At 35.7% G+C, this 27,005-nt stretch overlaps 1 protein-coding gene across 5 annotated transcripts in view; it reads left to right on the top strand.

Annotated features, from left to right (window-relative positions):
* MAGI3 (membrane associated guanylate kinase, WW and PDZ domain containing 3) overlaps window positions 1-27,005 on the top strand; it is a 272,415-nt gene that overhangs the window by 159,925 nt on the left and 85,485 nt on the right. For all 5 annotated transcript variants that reach the window (XM_030869077.3, XM_060301074.2, XM_030869076.3 and 2 more), the window contains exons 2-3: window positions 10,211-10,327; window positions 26,334-26,453. In XM_030869077.3, coding sequence (XP_030724937.2) covers window positions 10,211-10,327; window positions 26,334-26,453 — 237 coding nt within the window. The remainder of the gene's footprint in view (window positions 1-10,210; window positions 10,328-26,333; window positions 26,454-27,005) is intronic.

The raw sequence follows: 27,005 nt of genomic DNA, 5'->3' as shown, positions 1-27,005 counted from the left end.
CCATCTCACCCTTCCTCCCTCCCATCCCTCTTTCTTTCCTGCCCTCCCTCTTTTTTTTTTCTTTTTTGCTGGTATTCTTTTGTTTGTTAAGACCCTTTAATGGGAAATGGGAGACTGGAGATCTTCTGACACTTTCATTTACGTTGACATTTTCTGAAACGTCCTGATTCACTCAGACTTATAGTTGAGGTGAGTGGGGGGGGGAATGGTTTTTAGTGGAGGAATCTGAATAGGGGGATATACATAGAAATGGCCATTTATCTCTAAAAATGTTTCTTTGAAATTTTGACATTTTTTGTAAGGATGATAAAGAAATCCTTTTAAATATGTTCCTGATGAAACACAGAGATTAGAAATGAAGATGGGAAATAACAAATTATTTTTTAACGAATGTTGACTCTCCCTGGAGTCAGATCAGTTTTGATGTGTAATATAGTTTTTAGGACCTTTAAACTATCTACTTTGGAAAATTTCTAAGGCTTGGGATAAATTTCTATTTTTAAAAGATATCAGAGAAAAAGAAGCTATTAAATTCCTTTTTTAATAGTGGTTAATTATATCAGCCTACTGCCTGAACCTAGAAGTTGAGATTGTTTACATAATGATGCATCTTAAAATGCAGTCTGAATTCTGTAATAGTCATTTTTTTTTCCACTCAGACTTCTAATCAAGCACATCTGTATTCCCTTTCAGCTATCTTTTTATTAGCTGCTACAATGAAATATCAGTAACAGATCTTCTACCTCAAGTCCTGGACATTCTGCTGAAGCATATAACTTTGATTTGCAGAAAACCCAGTTTTCTGTTTTCAGGGAAAATGACAAGGCACAATAGAGGGCTTTGTACCCTCTTGTCAAAAGGATGAAGCATTAATACTATGATTCAGATTTCCGTGTGCCATCCAGCACTGGTTATCTGGCATTCTGACAGGTTTGCTAATGATTCCTGATGTGAGTGCCACAAAGAAAAAATTGTAAATAGACTCAGGATAGCATTTTAGAAAAACTGTTTTTAAGAACTAAATCTACATGATCCCATCAAATAAAAGCTTTGAAAAGAAAAAGACCCACTTTTGATGATTTCTTATTTTTTCTACTGTTTTCTGCTAGGAAGGTTCATCTTACTTTGCTCTTTCTGATGCATGACTTTTAAAGGGAAAATTGTGGTGATTTTGTTGTGTCTTTTCTAGAATTGTGATTTTCATCTTACTTTTCAAATGTAGATTTGAATATTCTATAGCTTATTTATCAATTGAGAGTTTCAGTTAAAAGCAAAATGGTTGGAATTTAACCTCGGTATGGGGAAAATACTACTTATTAAAAACAAATGATTAAAGGAAAACCTAGACAAATAGTATCAGCTTTTACATAGAACTTTTGCAAGTTTTTTGTCATAATGCTTCACTGGGTCAGGCTTCCTTTTCCACGAATGACCTTTGAAGGGCAAAGTTTTTGAAAATGTGGTTTCTAGTTTTTAAAAGTTTTTTCTCATTATAGTAATAGATGATCACTGTAGAAAATTTGAAAATACAAAAACCATGAAGATAAAAGTTTTTTTAAATCACCCAATAATTATACCTGCAATAATGTTTTAAGTATTGCTAATGTTTAAGTATGAGTTTTTGTATGACCCTTACATTTTAAAAATTTGCATATCCTCAGGTATGTTACAATTTGGGGGTCACACTGAATATTCTGTTTTGTGACCTGCTCTTTTCACTTAAAATACCTTATGAGCGTTTGACCACATTGTTATAATCAAAACTTACTTTTAACAGTGCTGGTTAATGAAGGGATTTCTGTGAGGATTATAGTAAACGTGTTTGTCGGAGATGAATTCCATTTAAAACTGTCAGTATAGCAGTCACATTATCAAGTATCATTTTGGTGTGTTTAAGAGAGTGTTTACTCAGAGCTGTGCTAGGTATTTTGGAGGGTAGATACAGAGATGAACGAAACATAGTTCGTGGCTTCACACAGGCTTAAGATCCAGTGAGGGAGGCCAACACGTACCCCATTGTTTGTAGTAATAACGAGCGGGGAGGAGAGATGAAAACAGAAGTTCCTTAATGTGGACTTCAGAGTTCTGCCTGGGTGTTGGCTTCAAAGAGCAGGTGAACAGGTGGTCAATGTGCAGGCCTTTTGCCCTAACGGTATTTATGTGTATACAACACTGTGGGTCTCCAGGTGGAGTAGACACAAAACTGAAACCAGCAGGGGAAAGAGTTGGGTGTGGAGGTTAGAGGGTAGGGCAGGGTGTTAGCAGGACTGGGGTAGTTGCCTCAGAAGTAAGAACAGATATAGATACAACAGCATTCTCTGGGCCACCAACTTTTTATAATATTTATAACTTGGATTCCTGGCCATGCATCAGGTTTTTTTAGAGAAATGATTGTTACTTGCAAATACATTCTACACAGAAATACTTGCTTTATTTAAGCAAATAAAAACCATAAAAAACTTTCAAAAAAAAGTATACAGCATGATAATGGGTTTTGTTTGCACATAATTTGAATATAATGAAGCAATTTCAATGCTGCATTAATATTGAATTCTACATGTAGTAAACAGTGTTAGGCTTTTAGGGATGGGTATATTTAGTTTGGTGTAGTTCAGGGATTTTTCAGATTACCTAAACCAAAGAGTTCTTACTTTAGCTATGCTTCCAGTTCTTCTGATGGTAAATGCATTAAAAATAATAATCAAGGAAGGGAGGGAAGGAAGAAAGGACGGAGAGAAAGGAGGGAGGGAGAAAACATTTCTAGGGTGTGCTGGGAAAGGACCAGATGTGCAGCAGCAGACTTGGCCTTAAACTGCCAGTGATGTAGGACCCAGGGCAGTAGATGAAATCTGACCAATGTGTTTATGATAGCTGCTTCCAGGAATCAGTGGAGAATGGACACTCATTTTAATATGTACTACTCCCTAATTTGTAATAGAGACAAGGAATGTGACCTCCAGCAGACAAAGACAAATACTGTATCTTCTCATTTACATGTGGAATGTAATAGAGATAGAAATAGAAACTCATATTCTCATAGAAATAAAGAGCAGAATGGTGCATTTTCTTCAGGGGCTAGGTGTGGGGGAAATGGGGAGATGTTGGTCAAAGGGTACAAACATACAGCTCTAAGGTGGATGAGTTCTGGGGTTTTAATGTACAGCGTGATGACTGTCATACCAGATTATATACATGAAAGATGTTAGAGTAGATCTTAAGTGCTATCTCCACACATACATAAAATGGTAATTATGTGAAAGGATGGGGTTACAAACTGACCTTAACTATGGTAATTGTTTAACAATATATACATGTATCAAATCGTTGCATGCATAGCTTAAACTTATGTGTATATTTTATGTCAATAATATCTTAAAAGCCTGAGGGGGAAAAAAAAAAAAGAACGTGACCTCTGTTAGTAGGAGACTTTCTCCTGACTGGTGAGGTGGCAGCAGGATTCTGCGGAAGACAGCAACACCGCTTGATCGCTTCAGTCTGTGTTTCTTCACACTGTAACTCAGAAGAATACTGAAAACTGGCCAGTTTTAAACACTAAGTGGCTCAAGAGATTCCAGAAGATTTAGTGCTTTTCAAATTTGGGACAGAATAAGAATTTAGTTATATAAATTATTTAAAAAATTCATTAGGTTCCACTTGCCTATAATGAGAGTGGAACACTTAAAGAGTTATGTTGATAGGGGTTGTCTAAGTTTATAACCTTGAATATCCTCTTACACCTTGAAAATCCTCTTACAGATAAAAGACTGAATAGAAATAACAAGGTGGCATTTGAACACAAATATGAAATATAGATGTGACCAGTAAGAATATATCCATAGTTGCTAGCTTATAGCAATTATGAAGGTCCTTGGTGTCATACCTGAGTTAGTTGAAGTTCTTTTAAATTATTGTCACAAGGTTCTACTCAACCCACTGGCCCTTGGAACTCTTGTCTCAGCTTGTGTGAACTCTTCCTCACTTCCTAAGAACCAGCTATACTGGATTTCTCTCAGTTCCTGTCAGCACTGTGTTCTTTCCCACCTCAAGTAAGTGCCTTCGCATGTACCACTCCCTCTACCAATCCCCCCACCTTTTTTTTTTTTTTTGTCTAGTTGGCTTCTATTTATCCTTCAGGTTTCAGCTCCAGTGTGATTACTCACTGACGGCTCCCTAGGCTCCCTAGACTTAGGATCCAGATTATAGATTCCCACAGTGCTCTATGCTTCTCTTTCATAATGCTCTCGAGTTTGAAATTTCTTTCTCAGTGTTCATCTTCCCTGTGAGACTTTTAGTTCAGTTGGGTGCACTCTCATTCACTGCTTTACCCGCAAAAGCCTACTATTCAGGACTCAGTAAATCTTTTTTTACACGATAGACGTAACTTTCATAGAAGGGTGGGCTCTTATGAAAGATGGTGTTCTAAGCTTGTTTTCTTGTAAGCTTAAGCAAGAGAAGAAATTCATGGAAAGGAGGGAGGGAAGGAGGGAAGAAGGGAGGGAAGTATTCTAGCACAGTGCTTATAGTGCAGGTTCTGGAGCCAGATTAACTGGGTTCAGATCCCAGGTCTGCTACTTTCAGTGATACAACCTTGGCCGAGTTACTTAACCTCTCTGTACCTCAGCTCCTTACCTATAAAATGGGAATAATAATATCTACCTTAAAGCTTTCCATGAGAAATGAGTGAAAACATATAGCATATATGTACAATATAATAATTATTATTATAAAATAGCAGTCCTAGTCATCAGTGTTCTGATGAACAGAATTTGAGGAATTGGCATAAAAGCTGTAATTAAAACTTACTTTTAAAGACGTAGAGCTTGCTGTGTCAATGAAGAATTTACTGTAGCATTTTGACAGAGTCCAAATAAAGTTAATTTCATCGTTTAAGAAACAGTTTAAAATAAAGTTTTATATAGGGCTTCCCTGGTGGCGCAGTGGTTGAGAGTCCACCTGCCGATGCAGGGGACACGGGTTCATGTCCCGGTCCGGGAAGATCCCACATGCCGTGGAGTGGCTGAGCCCGTGAGCCATGGCTGCTGAGCCTGCACGTCCGGAGCCTGTGCTCCGCAACGGGAGAGGCCACAACAGTGAGAGGCCTGCGTACTGCAAAAAAAAAAAAAAAAAAAAAAAAAAATATATATATATATATATAGTTTTGTATATACAAAGAATACTGTATCAGTTAAGTGAGCATTCTAAAATTTCCTGCATTAGATGATGTAGAGGGTGAAATGAACAATTAAAGATACAAAATTAAGCTGACTCATTTGTTCTGTGTGCTAGATCCTGGCACTAAATCTGTAAAAACAAACCATGACCTTGGTCCTAAGATAGCTGACAAACTTTTATGTTTAACAACTGTATAAGATATTTTAAATAACTTTTGTGCCACAGAATATATTTTACTTTGAAATGTGTAGATACTGATTATCTAGAAAAGCCTTGTTCAAATACCATTTACAGTTTCACAAACAAGTGGACTGCAGTTTGGTTTATTTTGTCTTAGGGAACTCCTGCCTTGAACCAAGGAGCCAGTTTGGAGTTAAGCTCATGTATATCTTTTTCACTAGTTTCATGGAGCTCAGGATGTAGAGGAAGCAATAAAATGCAATGCTCTTCTGAGTCTATGTCTAACGGGAAATGACTAGTTAGTAACATCAGTTGTGTTGAACTAGTTAGATTGAACAGTTTGCTGGGGAACTTCACCAGGCTATTTACAGTCATCATAGTAAGGAAGAAAAGTGGGACGTGATTATGCCCGTACTTTGCCTTTGAGGAAAACAGATTTTTTTTTTTTAAGTTTATGACATCTATAGGTGTGGTTCCAAGACTAGAGATTTCTAAAAGAAAAGTTATGTGATGAAATTCTTATGGGTACAAAGAATGTTCTGAGCAGCTCAGGATTTTTAAAAGATGTATGTGATTGATAATTGGATGGAACGCAATCACATTTGTACAGTGCTAAGTAGACTGTAAAAAATAAACATTGAAGAATTTCCTTTACTATCGGCCAAAGCTCAGAAGGAGTTTAGATACTTCATAGAGCTCAAAGAGCTTTTAAGGTTGTGTTTGAAGCAAGAGCAGTGAGAAGGAAGAGGTAGACTTACTGTGAGAAGACGTTATTGGTAGCAGTTTACAGGCAGAAATCAGTTCTGTACCATTCTTACTTTGCTTCCATAGTCTAGAACTGGAAGAATTACTTTTCCAACAGTAAAAGATAAAACAAACAACCTCAAATGAGGGAAATTAAATTTTAAAAAGATGAGATCATAAGAGTATTATTCACTTTAAATGAAATTAAGTTTTCAAGACTCAGTTGAATTGCCCCCCAGGAGTTAAAGGGACTCTCAGGTATGATCTCAGGGTTATTGTCAATATTCTTTGTGAAATCGTGGAGAATGGGGGAAGTACCAGGAGACTGAGGCAAGACAAATGTCGCAGTTTCCAAAAAGGCATAGATTGAGAAAAACACAAATCCACTTCCCTAAGTTTAAACTGCGACATTGGAAGAGATTGTAAAAGATAAAACTAATAAAATATTGAAAGTGTTTAGGAAAGAAAGGGGTGGTCTCCATGAATCAACGTGAATGTATAAGAACAAGACATGCCAAACTGACCTTATGTTTTTCTTCTTTTCAATTGTATAATTACTACTGGATTAGACAATAGTAAAGACATGTCATATCTTGACTTTGGCAAGTGGTTGACAAAGTCTCCTAGACTACCCTTACAGAAAAGACAATGAAATGTTGGCAATTGGGTTGGTTTACAGCTGCTTGCATGACCACACCTATGCCAGCATGCCACAGTGTTTACCTAAATAATAACCAGTGATTCTATATACTGATTCCTTAAAGAGAAATGGTAGTGAATATTAATTGGCATACACTCAGAAAGCATGAATTTGAGTTATGAGTTCTTTTGACTGAGGATTTGTATATTGAAACTTGAGTGCCTGGATTTATTCATATGATTGAGATTTCAGTTATAGACTTTTCCCCTCCTGAGCTGTGTATGTAAGATTTACAGATCTCTTTTTAAGTTTCATAAATCAACTCGATTTATAAATCACTTAAAAGTCAAAGAATAATCTTAACACTTAAAAGCAAAGGCTGGCTGGGTAAGAATGCAATTATGAAGAATCTTTTTTCATATTTGTTTAACAACTGCATTAACCCCAAGTAGATGTTTTCATACTCTTGAAATGTCAAGTTTCTGTGAAACCCTCCTTAAACAAAAGCTGGAAGTTCATATACAATTTAATAATATAGAGAATCTCAGCGGTGTCTCTGTGAGCTAATGGTTCTGTTGGCCTTCTGGTAATTCCACAGCCATCTCCCTATTCAGGATATTTGTACTTTTTTTTTTTTTTTTTAATAAATTCCCTGGAACCACATTGAAGTGGAAAGCATAATATTCTGTCCCCTTACGAAAGTTGTTTTTGGTTTCTTGAAGCAAGAAAGTCCATGATGACTGCTGTATCCAATATATTCTGTCATTAATTATTATTAATCTTAAAGAATGCCAATCCATATAATTTGTTAATCTTTTATAGTTGACATTTCATTGATATTTGTAATATTTTGTCCCCAACCTCAGAAAAGTGTGATGATTTCTTTGAATAGTTGCGCACTTTAAATATCCCATTTATGAAATTGTACTTCACCCTCTTCTTTGCAACTGTTCATCTCAGCATTGCATCCAGAATCCCCATAGAAGTTGAGGGTGAAGATAGAGTGCAGTTCCCATCCTGATAAATCTAGGTGTTATTCTTTAAATCTAATTCTTTCCGCTTTAATGATTCTCTGTCTTAAGGTCTTGTGGGCCCTTGAAACAGGAATTGAGTTGTTTACCTTCATTTTCCCTTAAAAGAGCCCCCCTCATGTGGTAATTTGTGATCTATGATTTTTATTATGGCTTTGTCTTGTTGTTTTTATAGATTAAAATCCAGTGTGGGTTTTTAGCATTGTATAGTTATCTCTGTGAGTTATGCCATATTTTATAGTAAAGCTTCAAATTAAAAAATTTGACAAACCTTGAATTAAAAAAGTGTTGATTTAGATTGTCTTCTTTAATAAAACAGGCATTAGCCTTTATCCAGATTAAAACTGTTTTTGAAAATACATTGGATAGCAGGTTTTTATGGAGCCTATATAGCTTATTTCAAATAGAAAAAAATGATGCATTCTCTGTCTAGTCAAAAACCCTAACCAAACTTCTGCAAGCATCACTTAATACTTTCAAGCACCTATGTAACAGTCCACAAAAGCTTTTGTATACTGATTATTACAGTGCATTTGAAACACTCCTTATCTGATTTTTAAAATACGTAATGAACTCATTGGGTATGATTTTGTTCACTAAGCAATGAGACTGTACAGTATTAATTATGAATTGGGTTTTTCTTCTACCCAGCAATGAACAAGTTCCATAATATAAATAAAAAATGAAATAATATGATTCCATTTAAATTGGAGTTGGGTTGGTGGGGCCCCGAAGTGCCTGGCAGAAGCAGCCTCTAGGACCACACATTGTTCTGTGTTATTCCTGTAAATATCTTTCAGGTTTTCTTCTTTGATCACAAGTTTCTCCCCTTCCTCAGCATCTATTTTTGACAATGCAAAACAGGGACTTTTTGGTTTATGTTTATTAGTTTAGGATATGAATGTTATCTCTAAACTTTAGAAGCTCTCTGATTTCCTGCTTATTTTAATACTCTCTCATATAGGTTATGTTTATTTATATATGTGAGAAAAGACCAAAAGAAGGGATTAGAAATGCTGTGTTACAGAATAATAGTTAAAAGAATGAACTGATCTGTAGTAACCTTTGATTTATCTAATCTGGTCATAACTATGCTGTTTCAAATAAAATAAAGAGTATATTTTAATCAACTATTCATTTCTTATTCAATAAGATAATCTATTTTGATTTAGCATTGCTCTTTTCTAATTATCTGAAACCTTGTCTCATGGAAAGTGTTTGGATTGCTTTGATGTTCATTTTAAGCTCAACCCTTATTATAAATTCACTGCAATCAGATTTCTGCAGTCCTCTATTTTTCTGCTTAATATTTCTTTGAGACCCCTAATATCCCTCTTTTTAATCTCCCATTTTCCCCACAAATAAGAAAAAACAACCTTTCACTCCTATTTATTCACATTGTATCTAGGAGTCAAGCAAGTGGATGGAAAATGCCTGTTCAATCTAGTGATAGGCAGAAGGTTTTGCATAGGACCCATTTGGCCTGTTAGAGATGATAAAGATGTCCAGTGTGGGTGGAACGTAGTTTGAGAGGGTGAAGGGTGAGTGAGTTTGGGTCAGAGATAGCCAGAGCTGAAACATGTAGGCCTGTTTAGAAGTTTGAATTATATTCCAAGAGCAGCAAGAAGTCATTTGTGGCTCTAAACAGAATAGTGATTATCTGATTTATGTTTAAAAATCTCATTCTGGCTTCTTTGTGAATGGTGGGAGCAGGAAGGAGCCAAGAATGGATGCAGGGAAACCGATTAGAGGGCTGTTACAGAATTCCAGGTGAGAAATGATGGTGGCTTAGCTTAGATGGTGGCAGTGGAAGTGGAGGGAAGTGGGCAGTTATGGTGTATGTTTTGGAGGTAGAACTGACAGAAGTTGCTAATAAATTGCGTTGAGGGATAGAAGTAAAAAGGAGAAATTGAGGATGACTTCTAGGTTTGGGGTTTGTTCGATTGGATTGGTGGTGGTAATTTTCCAAGACAGGAAGAACGAGAGGAGAAGAAAATAATGGGAGAGGATAGAATTAAGAGTTCTGTTTTGGTCATCTGAAATTTGATGTGGTTATTTGACTTCCAAATATATCTGCAATATATAGAGAGTTTGATGAGTTTGGAGCCTGGTGGAGATCGGTCAGGGTTAGAGACGTGATAAGAATTTGGCACTTACCAGGGTATAGATCGTATTTAAAGTCATTGGATATTTGTCATGTTCTGTGACTTATACGTCCTCCCTCTCCTTCCATGTAAAATTATGCCTACGTTGTGTATTAAAGTTGTGTATTTTAATTATAGTACCTATAATAGTTTGGTACAGTTATCTTGTTTTGGATAAAATATTCTGATTTCTTTTTCCTATTTATGGCTAAATGGTTTAAGGGTATTCATTAACTAGCACTGATATTTAACTGGAGATCTAACAGTTATGTGTTTTGTCTTGTGTGTTTTTTTTGTAGGCAAAGTCATTAATAAAGATTTGCGACATTACCTGAGTCTTCAGTTTCAGAAAGGATCAGTTGACCACAAACTGCAGCAAGTGATTAGAGATAATCTCTATTTGAGAACTATTCCATGTAAGTATGAGATGGAATAAAAGAAATGCAGCCAAAATATCTTTATTTAACTAATCAAATGTCTAGAAATAATTCACTAGAGTATCTCATATGAAATTGTGGAGACTAAGTTGGGACATTGGAATGAAACAAAAATTGGATAAAGAAAAATTTTCAGAGGACTTTCAAGTGTTATATTTTAAAAATAGAAAAACTAGAAGATTCTATATTTTGACTTTTATAAAAGTCATTAGACTTTAAAATTTTAAGAATATAAATGTACATGTTGCTAACTAGATGTTTTTCCTATAAGTCAATTTCTAAAGCCTATGCAGTAAGAAGACTATTTTGCTCTCAATGCCTGTACACTGAGAACAAATATTTTTTATTAATTATTAGGATACTACTAATTTTAAAATCTGCCTCTTCCCCAAAGGAAAAAAGGAGGAAGCATGCAGTGCCACCTTTGTGGTAATCCTCTTTGAATTTTTATCTAGATGTTGGTGTATCTCTTCTAGTCTTTAATAGTTTTCATAGGACCTGATTGTTGTTGTAATGATAGTTTTGGCTTTTCATTGTTTTTTTTAACACATAACAAATCATGTATGCTTGGTTTAACTGGCGTAGGTCTGGGGAAGAATAAAAGCAGTAAACAATAAAAGGGAATAAAAGGACATTCTGGTTTGTTTTACTTTTCAGTATATTTGTAATTCCTTGTGGACACTAGCTTTTATAAGGCCTCTGGAATTCTTGATTTCTTTTTCTTGTTATTTAATCTCACACAATGTCCAGTTCATCACCAAACCTTCCTAATTATGCTTCTTAAATACCTATCTCTCTGAACTACCATAGACCCTCACTCTTTCTTACTTGGATTTTAAAAAACAACCACAACAACAACAAATAGCATTATGTAGTTGCAAAGAGCTAAGTAAAACTGACTTCAAAATCTTGATTCTGGCGTTTTACTAGTTGGTTTACTTGGGCAGGTTACTTAATCTTCCTAAGCTTCAGAATCTCCATGTATAAAATGGGAATCATAAGGCTCACCTGATATCATTATTAGAATTAAAGTGAGAACATAAATGTAAACCACTTGGTCTAGAGTAGGTACTCAAGCAGTGTGTGGCCCGTTGCCCCATTCTAACTGTATCCCCTGACTCCAGTGTCACCTCAGTCTAGTCCATCTTTAAAGTGCACATCTGATTCTTTTCCATTTGTAGTTTATCCTTCAAAAAGTCCTGTTGACTGCAAGTCTAGACTCCTTAACATGGTATAAAATATTTTGTTTTAAAATCTGACTACTTATCTATGATTTCCTCCCATAAATCTACCTTGTCACATTTCAGAATTGCAATTCCTGCCTTCTTTTCTTTGCATTTGCCTGATAAAGCTTTGTCCATCTTTTTATTCTTTTATCTTTCTGAATCTCTTTGTTTTACAAATAGTGTTGAACTTTGTAGCCAGTGTGAAAATATATTTATTGATTAGATCGAAATCTTTAGTCTCAGTTTTGTCATGTTTTTCTATTTTGTAGCCAATGTGAAACTTTATATTTATTGATGTGATTGTTATCTTTAGTCCCAGTTTGGTCATGTTTTTCTATTTTACCCATGTACAAGTATTTTATATAAAAAGCCTTTCACTATGTAGTCTATTTTATTTGAGCTCTCTTTTTAGGAAGATTTGTATCTTTATTCTACTGGTTATCTCTGTACCTTTATATAATACTCTGTGTTTCTCATCCCTTTTTTTTTGTTCCTACTATGAGTAATATTAAAATTATCTAGTCATTTCTTCTTCCTCCTTACCTCTCCCTCTCCCATCATCTGACTTGAAGTAATATCTTTTTATTCCCAACACATATAAGGTAATCAGCGAGCTCATTCTGCTTTGCATATGCTTTCCTCATTCTGACCGCTTTTTTGTTGCTTGATCTGTATCTATATTGGCAATGCAAGCAGCCATTATGTACTGTACTCTCCCCTTTATAATCATCATTTATTCTCCATTCTTTGGGTAGATACATATTTAATCAAGCTACCAACCCTTATGTTGTTGTTTCTTCAATAATTCTGGTTGTCTAAAGCTTGTTGTCTACCAGATTTCCATGAAAGGTTCACAGGATCATTATAGCAGTTTCTCTGTGGCTTTTATACTTTAAAGTTTGTTTGGATGGATATGACATTTTTGGCTCATAATTTCTTTCCCAGACTATCTTAATTATCTAATTGTTTTCTGGCATAAAGCATTGCTCTTAAAAAAGTCTGAAAACAATCTGATTTTTATCCCCTTATAAGGAACTTGGTATTTTGCCTGCATGGGGTGTCTCAGGGTAGCATTTTTAGTTTCATAGCTCTAGAGCTCCCTCCTTCCTTGTTAAAGCAAGGTAATAAAAATATGTACTTGTACTTTTTGCTGCCCTCTGCCACTTTTACTCGATCTTCTTTTTAACTTACTTCTACTGTCCTAGTTTTGCAGTTTCTCCCCAGCGTGAGGGGGAGAAAGGAGCCTTAGAAAGGAGCTCTACAATTTATTTGTGTTAATTCATAGTTTCCAAACAGCTACAGCTACTTCAGATCCTAACAGGAACTCCTAACTTAAAATTGAACTGCCCAAAACACTTCCAAGAATCTAGAAGCCCTAATGCATCAGTAGCAGTTAGCAAACTGAATGGTCACATCTGGTCTCTAAATGTAATTCTTTACTAAAAGATGCCAGATTGGGACTTCCCTGGTGGTCCAGTGGTTAAGAATCCGCCAGCCAATGCAGGGGACACGGGTTCAAGCCCTGGTCCGGGAAGAACCCACATGCCGGGGAGCAACTGAGCCCGTGTGCCACAACTACTGAGCCTGCACTCTAGAGCCTGTGAGCCACAACTACCAAAGCCCATGTGCCTAGAGCCCATGCTCTGCAACAAGAGAAGCCACCACAATGAGAAGCCTGCACACCACAACGAAGAGTAGCCCCTGCTCGCCACAACTAGAGAAAGCCCATACACAGCAACAAAGACCTAACGCAGCCAAAAATACATAAATAAATAATAAAAATAAATTAATTATAAAAAAAGAAATTAAAAAAAAAAGATGCCATTTCTTCCTGGAGAAAATTCTGATTCTCTGTCTGGGGCAAGGAAAGTACAAGGTGAGCTTGGAATATCCAATTGTATCAGAAAGTATGCTTAAAAAATTTGGGGGACATATCAGAAGAACATAAAGAAAAAAAAGCCACCTAGATGGGGTGCCCACTGACAAAATCTGAGACAATTTAAACAACAAAATTAATAAGAGAGAAAGAGAGACTTCTACTGTTGTCAGACATTGCACTATAGATAAAACACAACTGTGACCCCTAAGAGAAGAGGAAAGGAGACTGCACACAGAGGAGTCCTGTAATTTCCTCAGCTTTCTTCCTGGAGGCACTTTTGAGGCTACAGCACAGTAAGGAAGAGCCCAGGCAGAGTTTAGCAGACTCTGAGTTGAGGGGACATATGAAATATGAGTTCAAGAAGTCTGAGGTACTTGGAATTTGTAAGACAGGGTGTCAGAGAGGAAAGAACTATGAAGAAAAGGAGTTCAGGCAAACTGCATAGGTGCCTCCTTGGGTCTGTTGCTGAATACTAAGCTGAGAATGTGTAGGATGAGACTTCACATAGCAGGGCAAAGAACTCTCTGTGAGCTGTAAGATTAGCAATACCAGAGCTTACACAGGACCAAGAGACATTTGAGTTCTAACCAGACTGAGTGGAGAGACCCCGTTAGGGTCATGGCTTACTAGTAGGGTTAAAATGACCATAGATTAAGCTCCTTGAGGCCCATTTTAACAAAATTAAATATAAAAAGTCCCAAAAGGATCAAGTGAATATGCATGTAACTTAACTGTTAGTAAAAATAAAGGAAAGTGGGGGGGAAGGGAATAATCCACACTCTTTAAAGGAAGTCAACAAAATCTGGACACTGAATAACATAATATTCACAATGTCCAGTGTCTAATAAAAAAGTACTAGGCATACAAAAAAACAAGGAAATGCGACCCATAAAAGAAAAGTGAGCTGATTAAAGAAAAGAATAATAATTTTTTAAAAAAACCAGAAGGGACACAGATAATGACCATACCAAGAATTTTAAAGTTATCATAAATATGCTCAAGGATTTAAAGGACAATATGAACAGAATAAAGAGAAAACAAGATGTATACTTTTAAAAAGAACTAAATGGAACTTCAGAAATTCACTGGATGGGCTTAACAGCAGATTAGGAACTGCGAAAGAAAAGATCAGTGAACTTGAAGACTTAGCAATATAAACTAATCAAACAAACATGGAGAGCAAGAAGAGTAAAACAGTGAACTTTTTAAAAGCAACCGAATAGTGAGAGAGACAGAGAGACTTCTACCTTTGCAACGAAGGTCTAACTGGTACTAGATTTACCGTCTTATCATAAACAACCAGAACTTGGGCAAGATATCTATAACAGCTGTTTTCAGACATTGGATTATAAGCAGAACAGGACCGTGATCTGCTCATATTGACCTATGGCACACTATCAAGCCAAAGTGGGGGAAGCAGAAAAAATATTTGAAGAAATAGTGGCTGAAATATTGGCAAATTCAGTGAAAACTATAAACCCATAGATCAAAGAATCTCAACAAACCCCAAGAAGAAGAAACATTTAAAAAAAAAAAGATCAATGTACATAATAATCTAATTGCTGAAAACCAGTGATAAAGAGAAAATGTGAAAGGCAGACAGAAAAAGAGGTACATGCGGGGAATATAGAATGACTGCAGACTTATCAACAGAAACAGTACAAACTGGAAGTCAGTCAAATGTCATCTTTAAGATGCTGGAAAGAAAAAATGCCAACTATATAAAGTAAAAATATCCTTAAAAATAAAGAGAAATAAAGAAATTTTTGAGACAAAAAAGGATGAGGGAATTTTTCTCTAGCAGACTTGTACTATAAGAAATAGTAAAGGAAATTCTTTAGGTGGAATGGAAATGATACCAGAATGAGAACTAAAAGGAAAATAGAAAAAACTTCATAATTATAGTTCAAGATTTCAATACCCACTTTAGAAAAAGTAAGCAAAAAATCAGTAAGGTTATAACACGAATAACACTTGCAACCAACTTGACCTAATTGTTATTTGTTAGAGCATACTACCCAATAATACAAGGATATACATTCTTTTCTAGTGCACGTGGAACATTTACAAATATAGACCATATTCTGGACCATAAAACAAGACTCAGTAAATTTAAGAGAATTTAAATCGTACAAAATATGTTCTCTGATCATAATGGAATTAACTTAGAAATCATTTATAGAAATATATCTGGAAAACCTCCAAATATTTGGAAATTAAATAGCACACTTCTAACTAACTTGTGAGTTAAAGAATAAGCCACAAGGAAAATTACAAAGTATCACACATATCAATACAACATATCAATTTGTGGGATGTTGCTAGAGCAGTACTTAGAGGGAAATTTATAGTATTAAATACTTATATTAGAAAATAATAAAGATCAATGATCTAAATTTCTACCTTAAGAAGAGCAAAGTAAACCCAAATTAAGTAGCAGGAAGGAAATAATAAAGATAAGAGCAGAAATCAATAAAATAGAAAGCAGAGAAATGATAGAGAAAAATCCATGAAATCCAAAGCTGCTTCTTTCAGATTAATAAAAGTGATAAACAACAATGTTGAGAATGGGAAAGGTGGCATCACTGAAAATCCTACAGATGTTAGGTGGATAATAAGGAATATGCTAAACAACTTCATACCAATAAACTCAACAACTCAGATGAAATGGATAAATTCCTTGGAAGACAAAAACTATCAGTGCTCACTCAAGAAAAAATAGATGAACTGAACAGTCCTCTATCTATTAAAGAAATTAAATTTGTAGTTTGTAACTTTCCCAAATTTCCAAAATTTGTAGTTTGTAACTTGTAACTTAAGGCCCAGAAGGTACTGGTGAATTGTTCCAAATATTTAAAGAAGAAATAATGCCAATTCTACATAACCTTTTCTGAAAATTAGAACAGTCCCCAACCTCACTCTGTGATCTGAGCATTATCCTGATTCTAAAGTGAGATAAAAACTAGATCAAAATTTTTCATGAACACAGACTCAAAATCTTTTAAATATTTTAGCAAATCAATATATAGCAATAGAGAAAAAAGATAACACATTATGACCAAGTGGGATTTGTCCGAGGAATGCAAGGTTGGTATAACATTTGAAGATTAATATAGTAACAGACTAGAAAAGACATGTGATCTTCTCAATAGGTGCTGAAAAAACATTTGACAAAGTCCAACACTAGTTCATGATAGAATCTCTCAGAACACTAGTCTGCCTGTTTATTACTCACTGCCTCTTGGCTTCAAATCTGCTCTTTTTGCCTGCTTATGATACGGTCACATTTTTCCCTTACCACCTAACACAATGTTAAGCTTCCTCAGTAGAGTGTGCAGGAAGGATACTAGAAAGAAGAGGCTTCTTTTCCTGGTTCCAGTCTGTCTTTTTCTTTTTGCTTCTGCCTGCAAAAAGATACTCAGTAAGTTTTAGCAGCACTCTACCAGTCAGCTACCCAGTGGCAAGTTCAGTAGTGCACCTGGGCAGGGGTAGGGAGGGGGATGAGGGGAGTCCCAGCAGCAAGTTCAGGAACACCCTCATAGGTGGCTTCATGAGTTCCACCAATGCACCAGCTGAATTCCTCCCAGTTTCCTGATGAGTTCTGTGGGGACCCCAGCAGGCTTCCCAGATTTCAGCAATATCTCTTTGTAAGTGGTTTTCCAGTGGGTTTCTAGCAAGCCTAGCCAGTGTCGCAGCTGGTTTTCTAGTAAGTCCAAAACACCCCCTACATCATCCCTACCACTCAAGGCAGCTTGTTGGTGAATTTTATTGGTACTCCAGCAGACAGTTCCCTGCCCACCAGCCTCAGTCTACTGATTGTGAACCAGCCCTGTCCCAAGGCAACCCAGTAAACTTCTCTACCATCCAGTGGGCTGCTACACACCTTCTCCAGCAAGGTCTGAATCCCAGACTTTGAGAGCATCTCTTTGAGGATGGTACTCTTTAGAGTTCTCTTTTATTCCCTTTTAGTTAATTCTTTATAAATAGTTGATAATTCTTTACATTAAGCTGTCCTTGTTCAAGTTACCATCTAGTTTCTTGCTCCTCTTTGGACCCTGGCTGATACAGAATTGGTACTGGTAGTAGTTCCAGGAGACAGACCCTCCAAGAAGGGATTTTAGGATTGGTTTTGGTTGTGTACTTGGGCTTGAGCCCAGAGCCAGATTCCTTCCAGTGGGAAGTAGGTTGCTGGTAATTCGTGACAAGTGGCATCACAATTTAATCATAGTATAACCTGTGGCTGATTGTGATGAAGTACCAGCTGAGCCAAGTACCTTGGGAGCCAAGTACGTTGGGACCCAAGTGACTGCTACACTTGACCATCATAGCAGTAATAATGGCTATAAACACTGAGGTATGGGGTGGATTCTCCTGAGTGCACCAAGCACTTAAACAGAGAAAATGACAGTATAAAATCAAATGGTTTATTATTATTAGAAACGAATATAACAAGATTTTAATAACACTTTTAAATGATCTCAACCTGATACAGCCATTTGCTAACAGAAAACCTTAAAAGAAGGGAACATTAACACAAAATAAATGCCAAATAAAACTCATCTAAAAATTTGAAAAGTAATACCACACATACTTAATATTTGAATTTTTCACTCCTGAAAGAAATGAAAATTTAAAGCACACAAAGTATCAATTGCATTATCTGATGGTCTTGATTTTTGTTTGGTAACAAATATTCAGACATAGAAAAAAATGTATTTCATTTTGCATTGACATTCATAGAATTGTTGAGTATGTCCAAAAGCATCTTCAGGTTGGGTGTTAGCCATTGGTCATTCATATAAGCTTGTTTCCTTTTTTTTTTTTTTGGTTCATGACCTACTATTCTTTTTTTTTATCATCTTTATTGGAGTATAGTTGCTTTACAATAGTGTTAGTTTCTGCTGTATAACAAAGTGAATCAGCTATACATATACATATATCCCCATATCTCCTCCCTCTTGCTTCTCCTTCCCACCCTCCCTATCCCACCCCTCTAGGTGGACACAAAGCGCCGAGCTGATCTCCCTGTGCTATGCGGCTGCTTCCCACTAGCTATCTATTTTACATATGGTAGTGTATGTATGTCCATGCCACTCTCTCACTTTGTCCCAGCTTACCCTTCCCCCTCCCCGTGTCCTCAAGTCCATTCTCTACATCTTCGGCTTTATTCCTGTCCTGCCCCTAGGTTCCTCAGAACCATTTTTTTTTTTTTTTAGATTCCATATATATGTGTTAGCATACAGTATTTGTCTTTCTCTTTCTGACTTACTTCACTCTGTATGACAGTCTCTAGGTCCATCCACCTCACTACAAATAACTCAGTTTTGTTTCCTTTTATGGCTGAGTAATATTCCATTTTATATATGTGCCACATCTTCTTTATCCATTCATCTGTTGATGGACACTTAGGTTGCTTCCATGTCCTGGCTATTGTAAATAGAGCTGCAATGAACATTTTGGTACATGACTCTTTTTGAATTATGGTTTTCTCAGGGTATATGCCCAGTAGTGGGATTGCTGGGTCGTATGTTAGTTCTATTTTTAGTTTTTTAAGGAACCTCCATACTGTTCTCCATAGTGGCCGTATCAATTTACATTCCCACCAACAGTGTGAGAGGGTTCTCTTTTCTCCACACCCTCTCCAGAATTTATTGTTTGTAGACTTTTTGATGCTGGTCATTCTGACCCGTGTGAGGTGACACCTCATTGTAGTTTTGATTTGCGTTTCTCTAATGATTAATGATGTTGAGCATTCTTTCCTGTGTTTGTTGGCAATCTGTATATCTTCTTTGGAGAAATGTCTATTGAGGTCTTCTGCCCATTTTTGGATTGGGTTGTTTGTTTTTTTGTTATTGAGCTGCATGAGCTGCTTGTAAATCTTAGAGATTAATCCTTTGGCAGTTGCTTCATTTGCAAATATTTTCTCCCATTCTGAGGGTTGTCTTTTTGTCTTGTTTATGGTTTCCTTTGCTGTGCAAAAGCTTTGAAGTTTCATTAGGTCCATTTGTTTATTTTTGTTTTTATTTCTATTTCTCTAGGATTGTTTCTTTTTTTAATGATGAAAATATTTTGTTTTCTTGCCCTGATTTTGTTTTTGCCATTGAAATCTATGTTGCTTTTACTTCAGATTTTAGACCAGTTTCTGATTTCAGGTTGAAGTGTTCTGCAACAACATTCACTTCTTGCATTTCTTCTCTTCAAGTATTTACAAAGCACTGAAACTCACAGCTAATATCAAATGGTGAAAAATTCAGGAGAACTTTGTTGGATAGTGTTCAGGTAACATTCAGATCTCCCAACCAATGTCAAAAACGTTACACAGAATCATATAGCGAAACTGCCAATTTAAGGTCTTATCTAGCCTTCAAAACTTGTAATATTTTTGGAACATCTCTCACAGGATTTATATAAATATATATAAACTTATTAACATTATATTTGCAAGAACAACCCACCATTAGCAGCAGAGCCCTGACTACACACTTGCTGCATGGGAACAGCTGCAGATAAGACTGACTGAGTAGATTGTGACTGCTGCTGTCCTCCAGGCTTCTGCCCTAGTCCCTGAAAATATCAGCTTTAACATTTGATTCTACTTTTCAGTGTTTCTTGCTCTTACTTTCAGTCGAAACCAGTAACATCTCTATCTCAAATTATTACGCTTTAATTCTCACAGCAGAACTATAATACCTTTTGTTCCCTCATTTTCCCCATCAACTGATTTTTCTTGGGATTTAGAAAAAGCAGATTTGCCGAGAAGCTCCAGAAAGGAATTCCTACATGGAAACTATAATGTAAATGAACTATAGCTCTCATATATTGTTGGTGGGAATGCAAAGTAGTGCATCTACTTTGGGACTTTTTCTTATAAAGTTAAACATACACTTATCCTATGACCCAGCAATTCTACTTCTAGGTATTAACCTAATATAAATTTAAATATAAATCTACCCAAAGACTTGTAAATGTACAGCTTTATTTATAGTACTGTCTTAAATCTGGAAACAACCCAAACGTCCACGAATGGTGAATGCATAATCAAATTTTGGTATATCTATACAGTGGAATACACCTCAGTGATAAAAGGATATTTGACAACAAACTGGATGAATCTCAAAAGTGTCATACAGAATGAAAGAAGCCAGACACAAACCACTACTGAAATCAAATTACTGTATGATTTCATTTATATGAGATTCTGTTAAAGGCAAAACTATCGTGACGACAGATCAGTGGCTGCCACAGGGTGGGAGACTGCAAAAGGGCACAAGGAGACTTTTGGGGGGCAATGGTTCCCAAAATTCATAGAATTGTACTGTTAGAATTAGTGACTTTTATTATAGATAAATTATATCATGATAAAGTGGCCAAATAAACTCCCCCAATTATATTCTTTTATATTATCAACAATTAGAAAATGAAAATTTACAAAAAGATATCCTGTATAGCATAAAAATATTTGAAATACCTAGAAATTTATCTAAATAAGTATAAAGTGTAAAGATCTCTGTAAGGTCAAATTAAGGGACATTAAGGAAGATCTCAATATATTGAGATCTAAATATACTGAAGATCTAAATATATTGGCATTCTTGTTCATGGATTAAAGACTCAATATGGTGAAGATATCAGGTCTCCTCAAATTGATTAATAGATTCCATAAAAATTCCAGCATTTTTGGCCTGATTCCAGAAGTTATATAGAAAGGCTATGAATAGAAAAAACAAGGTAAGTGGAATTGCTCTGCTATATCTCAAGATTTATCGTGGCAGTATAATAATTACAACACTGTGATAATGGTGCAGGAATGGTCAGTAGATAAACGGGATGTAATAGAAAGCCCAGTGATAGACACCCAGTCTTATATGGGTGTTTCTATATAAGATTCCCATGACAGAAGTGCCATGGCTGATCAGGGAGGAAAATAATTGACTTTTCAATAAATCTTGTTGAACAACATTTGGAAAGAAAAGGAAATTGGACTACTACCTCCCATCAAGTCCAAAAAAAAATGTTTTAGTACATTAAAGTACTAGATATGAAAGGCAAGGCTGTAATGCTTTTCAAAAAGAATATGGAATATCTCCATGGCCTTGGAAAGGATTTCTTCAACAAGACACAAAAGCCATTAGCTATAAAGGAAAGGACTGATAAATTTGACTACATTAAAATGAAAAACTTCTGTCATCGAAGGACCATTTATAAAAAAAAAAAATGAAAAGAAATCACAGAGTGGGAGAAGATACTGTCTGTTCTGCAACATTTGTTTCAATAATGCAGGTAAGTTCATATGTGATTGGCAAGTAGGTAGGAGAATGATGTCGACTGAACCAAGGTAATATTGGTTCTTATTTCATTTGCCCCAGCTAGTGTTTTGCATCATCAAGTAAACACAGAATATACAAACATAGCCGAATGTTGTATCTACTATGTATGATGCCTATTCACCTCAATTTCGCCTCTTTTCTCAATTTGAACTTGTGCTTTATCTTAAAATTGTTGATTGCACCTTTTGCCTTATCTTCATTATTCAGTAGCCTCAACCCTCCATGTACCCCTTTCTGTCAAGCTACCTTTTCCTTTCATTTCTTTTTTTTCTTATTGTTTTTAAAGACAAAGTATTTTATTTACTCTAGTATTTTTTTATTAGGAATATAACATATCTTTTAAACTGTACTAATATTTTTCATTGGGATTGTTACTGATTTTACCAAGTGCTCTGTTTACAAAGTTGCAATAAGTTTTCAGAGATCAACCCTATCCTATTTTCTCCATAATCTTCTCTTATTTTTGGTGCATGATTTTGCAGAAAGCACTATCTGAAGAAAGCATATTTCACATTTTAGCAGAAATACCTCATCTGCAGCACATATACCTGGGAAAAGGTGCAGTGCTTCAATACTGACACAATTATTTCACATTTTAACCTCTCTACAATTGGAATACATCTTACAATACATGACATCTTTCAATTATAATTGCCAGTTTTTTTATTTTTTAGGGATAAAATAATGGTGCATTTTAGAAGCTGTTGATTACTTAGATTTGATGAAGTAATGTAGTATCCAGAATGTAAAGAACTACAATTTTAAAAAGGCAGGCAACCCAGTAGAGAAATGGCAAAAGACTTGAACAGCCACTTCACAACAGAAGAAATCTCTGTGGCTAGTAAATATATGAAAAAGAATGTTTAATCTCATAAGGCAGCTGCACATTAAATACAGAGTGAGATGCCTTTACATACTTAGCATGTTGGCAAAAGTTTAAAAACCTGATGACAAATATTGATGTGGACACAAAAGGATGCATATGATATGATTCCCTTCATATGAAGTTACAAAACAGGCAACACTAAGCTGTGTTGCTCAGAAATGCATTACTTAGTTGGTAAAAACATTTTTAAAAGGAAAGGAAATCACCATCACAAATGTCAAGATGTTGGTTACTTTGGGGGTGGAGGGAGGGAGAGATTTATGATTGGAGGCACACAAGGGGGCTTTTGGCACCCTGGTAATGTTCTGTTTCTTCACCTGGATGAGTTTGCTTTATTATTACTTGTTAAACTTTATACATATATATGTTTTATGTGCTTTTCTGTATATTTCAGAATAAGGCAAAAAGGAGGGAGGGATCAGTTATATCAAAGGTTGTTGATTGGCCAAGTAACGTGAGGACTGAGACTTGACCATTGGGTTAAGCAAAGTGGAGACTGCTGATGCACATAACAAATTGTCTCAGTGGGAGCGGTTGGGGCAGTGCTCTGATTGGAATGGGCCCACGAGAGAAGGAGAGGAGAGGAATTGGAGACGGAGGAAGCAGAACTTGGAGGAATTTTTATGTAAAAAGGAGAAATGTAGTGTTGACTGGAGGGGATGTACAAAGCTTTACATTAAACATATAGAGTATCGGGAGAACAGAAAGGTAAATTTTCTGGAATGCTGATGGCAATGTGGTAGGGTAGGGGAAGGTAGAGAATTTTTTATGTGTATGAGAGTACATGTTTTGAGGGGGAAGAAGTGAAAATTTATAATACATCTGTAAAAAGAATGAACATTAAAGCTACTTTGTGAGTCTTGGAAATATATATGTTGGAATCACACATAACATTTTATGTCTGTTAACGGAAAGAATCATGAACACCATCTTGCTCAATGCCACATTGCAGAAAGAGAACAAAGCCCAGAGGGATTAAGTGCTTGCTTGAAATTGTACCATTAATAATCATCCCAGACTAAAACGCAGAGTTGCTCCTGCCCCTCGGGTCAGTGCTTTTTTAAATAGTATTATCTATAATATGGTTTGCTTTTAAATTGGGTTTTATTTAGTCATTATGTTTTATAGTAGAGTTTATTTAGATAATATTTAAATTAGCCTTTGCTGCATAACAGACTACCCTAGAACTTAATGGCTTAAAATAACCATCATGTATTATTTCTCATGATTTCATGGGTTGGCTGAGCTCAGCTGGGCCCACTCATGTTGCTGTAGTCACTGGACGCTCAGCTGGGGTTGGAAGGGCTAAACTGGCCTCACTGACGTGCCTGGGGCCTTGGTGCTGTTTGTTGGTTGGGACTGTCGCCTGGACATCTGTACATGGTGGTGGGACTATTCCAAGGAGGCAAAGATGGAAATCTAGACTCCTGAACTTGCACAGCATCACATTAAATTATTCAAAGCAAGCTATAGTCCAGTCCAGATACAAGAGGTGAGGCAACAGGCCCCATCTCTTGATGGGAGGAGGTGCAAAATATGTGGCCATGGTTTTCCATCTATCACAGCTGCTAATCATAAATTTAATTGCTGAATTTATTTTCTAATGTTAACTTTTAATATGGAACTAAAAGCTGTTGATTTGGGGAATCTAACAATGTAATTTTAGTCAGTATATGAGAAACAAAAATTTGATAATGAAAAAATGTTAAGAAAAAGGGAAGTTATGTTTTCCTAATTAATTTCGTATCCTGTGTGATGTAAGACAAAGAAATGCTCATTTTTATAAAAAGCTGGGTAAAAATAAGGGAAAAATTCATTGATTACAGTCTTTGTTGCTTAGAATGTTGGCTTAATCATTATTTTCTGAGATCATCACCATTAATATTTTATCATCATTGTGGATTTTTTTCACATGTTACAGAATGTAATAGAATGTAATGCCACTAAAAAGTAAAAGCAATTAATAGTTCCCCATGAATTAATTTATAATAATGGTAGCATATTGCCAGGCCCTGTGCTAATTACGTTTGTAAAATTTCACTTAATTTATTTGACAACTCTCTATATTGAGTACCTACTGTGGTTCTTACGTGGTGCCAAGACTTGGGGCTATTGCTCTGAACCAAGTAGACGTGGTCCCTGCATATTGCCATACCCTAGATGGGAATCAAGGAAGGTTCTCTAAAGAAGCTTTCTAGGCCGGGACCTGAAGGATGAGTAGCAGTTAGCTGAGGTAAGAGAGAAAGGGAATAGGAAGTCTTCCAAGGAAAAGAATGGCTTCGACAAAGGCCTTGGAGTTAAGCGAGTGCAAGGAAGATTAAAAGAATTGGGGGAAAAAAAATCTATTATGACTAAAGCCTAGAATGTGAAAGGCGTGACGCAAGAAAGAAGCTGAAGAGGTAGCGTCTGAATTTTATGCCAGGATCATGGGAACCGTTGATGGGTTTGGAGGTTTTTCGCTCAAGATGGTTTTAGAAAAGTCACTGGCTGCAGTTTGGGTAAGGGGTATAGCCAGGGAGAAGAAAGGGTTGACCCTGGGAGGCCAACAATACAGGCCATAGATAATGATATGAATTAAGTGAGTGTGAGAATGAAGACAAGTATATAAATCCTACAGGTATTTAGGAGATGGAATCAACCAAATTTGGTGACTGGATGTAGAGCAGAGGGAATAACCCAAGGTGACTGACAGATTTCTGGCTTGGAGTGCTATTAGCAAATAGCATAAATAGAGGAATAGGCTTGGGAAGGCATCCTTGGCAGGACAATATCCCAACCCTATTTCCAGGCTAAGTACCTGGATCTCGTTTTTGTATTCTCTAGTATTTGAAATATTTCCAATATCAGTTCAAAAAAATATTGATTCTTGTTCAGTGAAATTCAGTAAAATATAGCAATGCTGCCATAACCTGAATTTATATCTTGGATCTGAAAAACATTTTACTTTGGCATTAATTCCTTAATAGATAGAAATTTAGTGCTCTGTTGCTGTAGTGAATTTCATTAAGCAATTTACTGCTTAATGTTTTGAAATTACTTGAAGAGAATAATGGCTAAGAAGCAATATGTGAATCCCTATCTTAAGCCCTAAGCCCTTTATTCATTAGTCTAAAATAATTTCATAATTAATACTTGTTCAAGTTTTTTTAATGGAGCTCAGTAAGAGTTTTTAAAAGTTGTTTTTCTTTTTTCATTGTCCTTTACAACTCTAGTGAGTAAAATGTTAGTTTACATTTATGCTAAAGAAGTAAAAATACGTAAGGTAGCTACATGAAAAAGAAGCCTATCCTTGGTGGACTTATCTCTCCTTCAAATGTTAAGTAATAATAATTGAGGTTTAAAAGAAGAATTAACTGTTGTGTCTTGGAAAGTTAAGTTTTCTTGGACACTAACATTTTAATCTTTGTAATTTTGAATTTCATAGCCATCTTTAGCTTTTATTAAAGTATATTTACTCATCCTACATTATTTATTGTCCTACTTTCACCTAGGAATGTTAATTTGCCTAAAATTCTCTGATCATCACTCTAGAAGATACAATATATTCAGTAGTCTGTTTCCCATGTGTTCTCTATAAACTGAATTTTCTATTATTCTCAATGTTTTATAAGTTTAAAAGCACTTTACAACCTATTTTTTTCTTGTTGTTGTTTTTTTTTTCCCTTAGGCACTACAAGGGCCCCCAGGGATGGGGAAGTACCAGGGGTGGACTATAATTTCATTTCTGTTGAACAGTTCAAAGCACTGGAAGAGAGTGGAGCATTATTAGAAAGTGGAACGTATGATGGTATGTCCTCAAATATTGACAACAGCAACCCAGAAAACTATCTGATTGATTGCAATTATTTCAGAGGGAATTTGGTCAGTAAAATACCATTTTTTTAAAGTTTTTTCTATCAGTCTTTGGGGATTTTTCTTTTGATTAGGCTATTTGTAATTTACTAATTAAAATGGGATTAAACAATAAGCAAACACATTCTACATTATAAAGTTGATTGTGAACAAAATACTAAAATCATTCAAACTGGCCAGTATGCATATTTCACTGGTAATTCACATTCATCATATGAACTCAACAAGTATTTGTGAGTTCTATTTGTGGTTGGAAATAAAAATACTGTACAATTTAAAAAATCTATTTATACCTTGCCTCTATTGGAGAAAAGAGAATATAGATTTGAGGAGGAAAATAACAAAGACAGAAAAATTGGTTTTCTTTTCATAACTCTTTACTCACTTGATTCTAGGAAGTACTGAGTTAAGATCAATTTCAACTTTTAAATGATTCTTTGTTAGATCTTTTTTTTCTTTATCTAACACTCTTCACTGGCAAGCTTAT

The sequence above is a fragment of the Globicephala melas genome, chromosome 1, assembly GCF_963455315.2.
Source record: "Globicephala melas chromosome 1, mGloMel1.2, whole genome shotgun sequence".
Classification (NCBI taxonomy): domain Eukaryota; kingdom Metazoa; phylum Chordata; class Mammalia; order Artiodactyla; family Delphinidae; genus Globicephala; species Globicephala melas.
The sequence above is the reverse complement of the archived record's forward strand: the minus strand, read 5'-3'. Positions and strand labels throughout refer to the sequence as shown.